We start from the raw sequence: 9,566 nt of genomic DNA, 5'->3' as shown, positions 1-9,566 counted from the left end.
CCTCCAAAATCAACCGTTCACTAAATTTTTTACCACTTACAGGTAGATAAGATATTTAAAAAAATATTAGAGCGTAGAACGCGACTTAAAAGCCTTACTGATAAGTCCTGAAAATCGCGTTGATAGAAAATTAACTTATTACACTCGCATCTCATATGAAGTCACAGATAAAATATAAATACTAAATTGGATGTTGCTAATTATAAATGTGTACTTACAGTAAACAAAAATAATATTAAATCACTTAGATTGATTAGTGTGTTACCAGAATCTAATAGTGAAATATTATTAGAAAAAAAAATGCATGGCAATTGATTTATGACAAACATAAATTGTACTTCACTCTTAGTAATTATATTTTGTAAATATTTCAATTTTCCTGTGACTATCAGAGTGTGATTACATGAATATTCAATCACGTACTAAAAACATAAGTGGTATAACGCAGAACGTGAATACCCACGAAAATCGAATTGCTTATTTATTGGAATATTCGCGTTCCGGACGAAACCCAACAACAAAATGTAAATAAAATGTCATTTGTTTCTATATCATCATTCTACAAGCCTCAACGTACTCTGAATTAGTGAATAATATATATATATATATATATATATATATATATATATATAAGGGTGGTCCTTAGCAGGGATGTTTTCGAATTTCTTTGCTCCCAGGGGCTCGAATGCTTCCAAATGGATAAAATAAAATTCCCTTAAAATTTAAGCTCTTAATATTAACTCTAAGATAGTCCGCATTCCAACCAAAGTTTCTTATGGAAACAACATGGGTAAAATTTCTTTCGTTCTTCAAAATCTTATAACTTGGGGACAGCTAATTCTAAAATAATGAAACATACATATTTTTACAGAGAATTTAACGCTCTACAAAAAAGATCTCAAATGATTTCTCGCTAAGTTTATTGGTTCGAAAGTTATTCCAGCTCAAAGTTTAATTTTTGAATGATTGTCAATATTATTAAGTATTTTTATGAGATATCTACTTGTACTATAAAATTTATTACTTTTTTTTTTAAGTTATTCTATTTATGATCAATTAATCTTAATATAATTTTGAACTTCCCGCTAAGAAAATTGTAAATTTTCAAAAATTCGGGAAGTTATTGTTTTCACCTCAATTGTCGAAAATCAAGTTTTCATCAGGTGTTGACGTTTTGAGGCCCTAGGAAGCTATTCTGACTATTTTCAGAAGGATGTCCGAGTGTGTGTATGTGTGTGTGTGTGTGCGTGTGTGTGTGTGCGTGTGTGTGTGCGTGCGCGCGTGTGTGTGTATGTAAACTCTTTATAACTTAAATTTTGAGCTCGAATAACTTTTGAACCAATCAACTTAGCGAGAAACTATAAGACACCTTTTTTGTAGAGTGTTAAATTGGGTATAAAAATATGTATATATATATATATACATATTAGGGTGGCGCAAAAAAACCGACTATTTTTTTTTTCGAGTCTCTTATGAAAATTTGTTGGCTTACGACGTTTTAAGAAGCCTCTCCAAAAATCAACTGGATAAAAAATTATGAAGAGGTCGCTCACGAATTTTGAAAATATCAAAAATGATCGAAATTCGAATTTTTTATTTCAAATTTTTTTCTTTCTCGTGGCAGCAATAGTTTATATTTGTGAAATCATAACTATGCTGAAAATTTAATCCCAAAATTTAAATATTTAAACCTCGCTCAAGAATTTTGTGTTTATTCTTAAGAAAAAGAATATATACAAAATTCTTTGTAATTCGAGCGCAATAATCTCTTGAACGAGTAGGTCCGTATATATATATATATATGTACAATTAATTAATTAATGTAACGGGACGGTTAAGTCCACCTCTGTTTGCCGGGAGATTTCCATTCTTATGGAAAATAGAAAAGTGCAATGCGGAACCACTTAATGTTAACATTAAGAGCTCTAATTTTCACAGGCGTCTTTTCTTAGCTAAATGAAACTTTTGAATCTGTTTACGAGAAAAAAAAAATTTGTTATTTTTTGAATCACCCTAATATAGATTCACCGTATAAACATGTACACGTAATGAAATCCGGAAATTATCTTTACGTTTAGTTTGTCAATTCACTATTGTTTCAAGCTTCATAACTTTTATTCTGTTAGTTGTACGAAGAAAAAAACACTAAAGAGCTTTTCTGTAGAGAATTTTATTTTTCTGCAAGACCACGCACTTTGATTTTCGAAAAAAAAATTTTTAAATACTTACATATATAAAAAACAAAAAAAAAATTTTTCAAATGCCCGAGTCAAAAAACAAATTCTAGTTTGAACCTAAAAATACTACGTGAGGTATTTGAGGGTCAAGTTCGACTTTATGGATTGAGAACCGTGTGGGAAGTAATTCCGGTTTAGGCATCAATGTTGTAATTACGCGTGATTTTACATAATTGAGGACTACACTGGTATAAAAAAAAAATTTCCGGGGACCTAAAAATTATCATAATATAAAAAAATTTACTGCACCAGATTTCGGTCTTAATTTCTCAAATGACATAACCTATGTAGGTTCCCTCACTTTTTTTCGTAAGAATTCCCTGATTAAAAACTCCGATTAAAACTGATTGAAAACGTCCTATCAGATTTAATCGGAAATTTCTGATTGACATTCAATCAGTTTCAATCGGATTCAATCGGAAACTTCCGAATGATTCTGATTGAAAGTTAATCAGAAATTTCCGATTGACTTTTAATCAGTTTTAATCGGAATCATTCGGAAGTTTCCGATTGAATCCGATTGAAACTGATTAAAAGTCAATCGGAAATTTCTGATTGACTTTCAATTAGTTTCAATCGGATTTAATCAGATATTACCGGAAGGTTTCGATTGTAAATTAATCAAAAATTATCGATTCCCGGGAAAAAATAATTTTATATATTATTAAATGGTAAAAAATTAAAAAATCAAATATATTAAAATCTACGTTGAATCTATATTAACAATTAGATTTCATGTCATGAAGTAATATAGGATATACTATATTACCACCAAAAATGGCACTTGTCACTCTGTCAAAGAACAGAGGAGTGCTCGTGTCAGAATTGCTTCCAAGTCTGGAATACAATACGTCTGAACTACGTTTCTTACCAGGGACACTTCACAAGTGGTAGGCGCTATCTAGTGGCGAGCACCGAACTACTCCCAATGCTATTACCTAGGACTGGTGAATTTCCTCTCCTCTACATATATCTTTTCTCCTAAGAAATTTTTCTCTTGGTTCAAGCAACTTTTTTTTCTATTAGTTGGAGCATACGAAAATCCTTGCGTTAAAGACCCCCACGAAAAAAATTTATTAAAAAAATATAAGTTAAAATACAAAAAATTTATTTTAGAATTTATAAAAAATCAATCAGAAAACTACTTTTTAAGAGCTTGACATAGAAATGAAAATAACTAGAAAAAAAAAGCGAAATTTTAAAAAACTTTATTCATAATAATTTTTGAGAAATGAAATTACCTACAAAAAAGTTTCTATGAGATTTTCTGATAAAACTGATAGTTTCGCCGGAAAAGTAAGAAGATCTCAAAATTTTCTATAAATTTGACTTTAAGCTCAAACAACTTTTGAACAGTTAGATTTATCAAAAAATGATGAGACTTTTGTTGTAGAGCATTCAATATCCTACAAAAATATCTATCGTGCATAATAATTCGTTGATTGGCTTGTAAGTTAGAAAATTCTAAAAAATAAAAAGTTTTTTTCCCGTGTTATTTAAATAGAAAATAGAAAAATTGATTGACGCAAACTGTAGTATTATTATTAAGAGCTTGGATTGGTACCGAAATTTTTATTTTTAGGTAGACTGTCAATTTTGGGATACCAAAAAAAAAAAAAATTTTTTTTTTTAACTATCTTAATATATATATAATTTTTTATTGATGTTTCCTTTTATTTTTAATTTCAGCTCTTCAATTTAATTTAAAGTACTTTCTCTCGAGTATCAAATTTTTCCATTTAAAAAGTATGTTAATTGAATAACATTTTTTTTAAATTGCTATAACTTAGCCAGATTTTAAGCTATCGTTTTGAAACCAGTTTTAATTTGCAGAGAATTTGTTGAATTTGAAAGTCTATAAAACAAATTGCTCTAACTCGATCTATGTCGATTCTATCTGCTCCGAAAGTCTATTTTTTACTTGTTTCATATAATTTTGTTAATAGTGAAAAAAAAAACGGCTCATCTTACGAAAAAGATGCATAGCACCCATCTTTTAGAAAATTTCGTCCTCTACAGAATTGTTTATTATACTTCCCTGCTAAAAAATCCGAGAGATTCTTATAGCTGTATGTATAAGGCCCTATACTTAACCATATAGCACTTCTCATAGAACTCATTCATTCTCATAAAATCTCTATGGGAATGTATGAGAATCTATGAGATTTTCTAAACAGCGTGATATCGCTAAAGTGCACTGTTTATAAGATAAAATCAGTAGAACATTCTACAGTAAAAAGGATATATACTATATTAAGCTTACAATTATTATACTGTCTAATGTTAAACTACTCGTATCTCATAGATAATACGCATACCCCTATTAAAAATAAACGAGGGCCGCCTCGTCTGTTATCTACCGTTAGCATTGATTCTAGCGACGCTAGCGAGACGCTAGCCAGTGCCTCGTTTCATTTTTACTAAGAACTTTAGCTATATCTAGCTCATCAGGAAGATAGTTTAAAATCAAGTAGAAAATTCTACACGGAGAAATAAAAAATTGATCAATAGGGATAAAATCGAGAAATAAATTATTATTTTCCGATTGAATCTGATTGAATTTTTCTCAATCAGTTTTAATCGGTTTCAATTGGAAAGTAGTTAGTAGATAGACAAGGGGAGTTCTGTCCCAATTAGCGTTATTATTTGGCAGTGTTTTTACCGTCTGAGCTCATTGTGAGCTTATCTAGGACCCTTTTGAGCTCGTGTCCGCCATTTTGAGCTCGTGTTGTGATAGATGGCGCCTTGTGTGTATATTTTTAATGGGAAAATTTGAAAACAAAATGACACCATGATGGCGCTCAAGGCTGATACTTTCTCAGTCTATCAGCCTTGAGCGTCATCACGGGGCCAATTTACTTTCTGATCAATGTTTGATATATTCAAACTCGGGGTAGTACAAGCACTTGCGAGAAGCCATGCCATCTAGTGGTTTAGTTTCTCTCCCCTCTTTTTTGGCTACTGCATAGTAGATGACGTCATCCGACAAGTCTGAACTGGTTTTTTCCTTTGTTCTATTTCTAACTGCGTAGATGATGACGTCATCCGACAAGTCTGAACTTGTTTTTGAGCTAGAGAAGGGGAAATGAGCTGAGCGTTAAGCTCACGAGCTCGCAGCAGTCAGTCTACATCGATAAACGTTCTAGTTAACAGCTTGTGCTAATGGATAAAAAATTCAGTGAAAGTGAAAGAATTTTTCTCTTACATAACCGGCCATACACCGATAACCTCGACGATATTATTGAATCGTTATTTGGTGACGTGCCTCCTGAGGATATTGGAAAATTTATCAATGATGTAATTGCGTTTGCTAAAAATCTTGAAATTATTGAAAGTGCGCGAGAAGTATCGTGTCCAGGCTGTGCTGAAAAAAGAAATTTAGCACAGAATCTATTTGAAATTAGTCAAAAAACGGAAAAACTACAATTACGTATACTTAGAAAATCATAAAAATGGGTCCTCAAGGTTCAAAGTATGTAAGAATTATTATTAAAAAAAAAAAAAATACAAAAAAATTATTATTTTTTAATTAATTTAACTATAAATATTTAATTATTAACTTTTATAGACTTCATGTATGCATTGATGAGTGTAACCACGATGCCCAAATCGAATTCGAGGATATAAGCAGCGAAAGTGATATTTTTGACGACGAAGCTGCTGCTTTTCCAGATTCCTATTATTTTAGGAAAACGAATGAAGAAAGAAACAAAGAATTAGCAATTCGAACGAAAGAAATCGAATTACAATTGTCTCATTGGAAGGAAATATTATTAAACTTCAAAGACCGCAAAGATTACGAACAAGCGTGTCATGAAATCACATTTATATTAACTAAGTTATTGTTTAAAGCTAACAAACCGCAATAATAATGGACTTAATAATTGATTTTGTGGGTTTTGAGATGCCTGATGACAGATTTGTGATAAAAGAACTTTGTGCTACTGATATTTATGATAAAGTGGGTACATATGGTCTTGCACGATGTGAACATTGGTTGTTTGAACCACCTTTGGATCAAGTTGATGTTGCTGTAATGCAGAAAAGTGTTGATCACCACAAGCATCACCATTCAATATCATGGCTAGCTGGTTTGCTACCATATGAATTATTGAAAGAAATTCTTGAAATTATGGTCAAACATGTACGATACTTTTACGTACAAGGTGAACAAAAGAAGAAATGGCTTGAAGATCTAATTGACGCTGCTGTACCAATTATTAATTTAGAAAAAATGGAATTTTTCTCACTCTATCAAAAGAATGATTTCTTGAAATATCAATGTCCATATTATGCTTATCACTTGAAGAAATTGGATACTTCATGCGCATTTCAAAATGTCCAAGAGTTCAAGAGATGGTTCTGGCATTTCTATGGAATTCAACCAACATACGAAAAGTCAGTTCAGATCTTCAATCAATTGGGGAATCTACTTTGTATGGATGATCGAGACATCGCATGCTTTGATGATACATTTATCCTTGAAAATGCAGTTCAGCAGATTGATTTCGTTTGGCACAAACTACCAGAAGAATTAAAAAATAATGAAAAATTGATTGGCTATCAAAGGTGTCGGGATCATTATATTTTTCATGATGATATCCCTGATAGCTTTGCATATCCATTCAAAAAAGATTGCTCTAGCTGTATATTTTTAGGTTAAGAAAAATATCTATACTTTATTATGTATTTGGGGTTATGTAAAACCAAATGTATATTTTAGGTTAAGAAAAATGTCTATACTTTATTATGTATTTGAGGTTATGTAAAACCAAATGTATATTTTAGGTTAAGAAAAATGTCTATACTTTATTATGTATTTGAGGTTATGTGAAATGAAAAAATATTTCAGGTTATGTAAGACTTAAATCTATATTTTAGGTTATAAATAATAAAAAACAATGTATATCAATACAAAAAAAAGTTTATTCATTCATAAATGTAAGTTTTTTAATTAATACAGGTTCAATAATTATATTTAATTTATTAATTCTTTGTTTAAATCGATCTCGATCTCTTGCCGCTTGTTCCTATTCGCGTCTTCTTGCTTGCTTGTGTGCAAATCTCCATACATACATGTGATGTATGGTTGGCGTTGGATTAAATTTAACAGTCTTCATATTAGTTTTCGTATGATGTTGCTTATAGGATTATACTCGACTATGCGATCATGTATAATGAGACAATAAGCTGATGTCTGCGCAGGAAATTGATTTGTAGATTCAAATTCCAGGCGAATATCCACTTGTCCAGATTTTATTGATTCGTTTTGTTTCGAGCAATCGATAACATACAGTGGTGCTTGTTCCAAAAATTTCTTCTTCGTCAACCGTGGTTCAGGTTCTTTGTTGTAGTATGAAATTTGGAAATTTATATACATATCATACAACAGAGCATATTGATTATTTGCAATGTTGAGGTTTAAATTCCCATAAGGATAACTCTGAGAGTTTAAAAATAATTTTATATCTCTGATGTTGCAGTGATCAAATACGCTGGCATTTTTAGTTGCATCATTTTTTCTTGCTGTTTGAAATCCAAGTATCACAAAACGTGGTTTCTCGAGCTGCGTAGATGTTTTAACTGCCCAAATGTGCTTCGAAGTATTAGGTAATAGTGGATACTCGTACAGCTCCCAAGCTCGGAAACTGATTGAGATAGCTGGATCATTTGTAATATAATTCAAAGCTTCAATTTTTTGTTTATCAGCCATAGTCACATATGGTACAATCCACTCGATTTTTTGCAGCATAATTTTAACAGCTTCAGCATGAGCTCCAGCAGCAGGTGTAGCCACAACGTAGGCATTCAAATCAGCATTTGATCTTATTAAAATCAATTCATGCTTTGCATTGATGACAACTTTATGGTAATCTTCAGCAAATCCAAGCAAAAGACTCAGTGGTATAGATACATCAAAGTAGCCATTGTCATTGTGTAATTTGTTAACAGCTTCATCCATAATCCAGCCTGAGTTCTCGAGTGTATTTTGTTGAGCTGGACTCAGTGACGTGAATCCTTTCATGAGACTTGTGATGCCAACATTTTTGTTACGATCAATCTCAACACCATTGAGCTCGTAGCGTATTTCTTCAAACATATGACAGACTGTCATATTTACCATGTGAGTAGTTGCACTTACAGCTGTACCATCAGACTTTGTGAATTTTCCGTACACATGCAGTGTACTTTTACTTGAAAGTAGACATAAATCTTGATGTTGAACAGCAATTCTTATTTCATCGCTGTTGTTGAATGTTGATGAAGCATACGGGAGATGAGCATGTGCTTCATAGTGTGCAATCGACTCATCAAAAATGATTTGTCGTTGAATATTTAAGATTTCTGCTGCCATGGTCGTGTACACGTCAAACAACAAAAATAAATTTTTATTTTCTTAATTTTCCACGTAATGTTAGTCCTAGGCTCTGAAGAAACTGAGCGTTCTGATGTGTTAACACCTTGTGAGGTACTCGGTAACTGATGTTGCTCGACCATGTTGCTGTCGTTTTATACCCAGCACCACTTTTTGTCTCATACACGATACCCATTATTTTATAGACTTTATATGCAGTCTTATGGTTATCGTCTCACCTCTAAAATTAGCCAGTTTTCCGTCTTGATCAACAATTCTCAGTCTGAGATTTTGTATTGCTTGTACGGTGATCGGCAGATAAATGACGTGAGATGGCAATTCAACAATCTTATATCCTGGTGGTACACTTGGAAAAAATTCATGAATAGTGTGAACTTTGTGCTCATTTATATAAGCACCTGATGTGATGTTGCACTCAACCCTCAGAGCATTGAGTTTTAATATCTTCACTGGTAAATCTGATGAGTGAGTTTTATGTGGTGCTAGCTTTCGATTTGCAAATCCCAGTAGTCCACCAATAGAATCTTGAGGTGTAAAATTCACAAATTGATCACACTTAACTTCACTTCGCAATTCATTATTATTGGCTCTTATGCTGATGCTGAGTCTTTGTAATTTCTTTTGAATGTATTTTTCAATGTCGGTGATTTCGTAACTTCCTGTTGGTATTGTCAAGACTCTCTCTTCAACAGTTTCATATTTTCCAGCTTCTATATTTTCACTCATTGTATTATCCTCATTTACTGAGACATTGTTATCAAACTTTGTAATTATTGCTACATTTCTTTTAGCTCTTTTTTTCTTGACTATTTTTTTCTCATCAACATTATTTTTATCATTTGTATCAATTTCTTCGATATCAATATTATCCACAGGATAAGAGACATAGAATTTATTAGCACCATCATCAATATTAGGTATTGAATTAAATGTTAATAACTCTACAAGTCCCA

At 31.8% G+C, this 9,566-nt stretch overlaps 1 protein-coding gene across 1 annotated transcript; it reads right to left on the bottom strand.

The window, feature by feature from the left end:
- Positions 1-7,353: 7,353 nt before the first annotated feature.
- Positions 7,354-8,592, bottom strand: LOC128667536 (uncharacterized). The gene is made up of 2 exons (XM_053737907.1): positions 7,985-8,592; positions 7,354-7,885 (listed from the first exon to the last, which is right to left on the bottom strand). Exons 1-2 carry the CDS (start codon positions 8,590-8,592, stop codon positions 7,354-7,356), a joined length of 1,140 nt encoding a protein of 379 aa, XP_053593882.1.
- Between the last annotated feature and the right edge of the window lie 974 nt (positions 8,593-9,566).

This window comes from Microplitis demolitor, chromosome 4, assembly GCF_026212275.2.
Source record: "Microplitis demolitor isolate Queensland-Clemson2020A chromosome 4, iyMicDemo2.1a, whole genome shotgun sequence".
In the NCBI taxonomy this organism is placed as follows: domain Eukaryota; kingdom Metazoa; phylum Arthropoda; class Insecta; order Hymenoptera; family Braconidae; genus Microplitis; species Microplitis demolitor.
This window is presented reverse-complemented; position numbering and strand designations above follow the sequence as displayed.

Bases quoted from the DNA above. Each gene is read 5' to 3' on its own strand.
- LOC128667536 (XM_053737907.1), bottom strand. From the start codon at position 8,592: ATGGCAGCAGAAATCTTAAATATTCAACGACAAATCATTTTTGATGAG. The intron at 7,886-7,984 runs GCAAAAAATCGA...TATCTCAATCAG, and splicing joins GAAGCTGTTAAAATTATGCT to TTTCCGAGCTTGGGAGCTGT.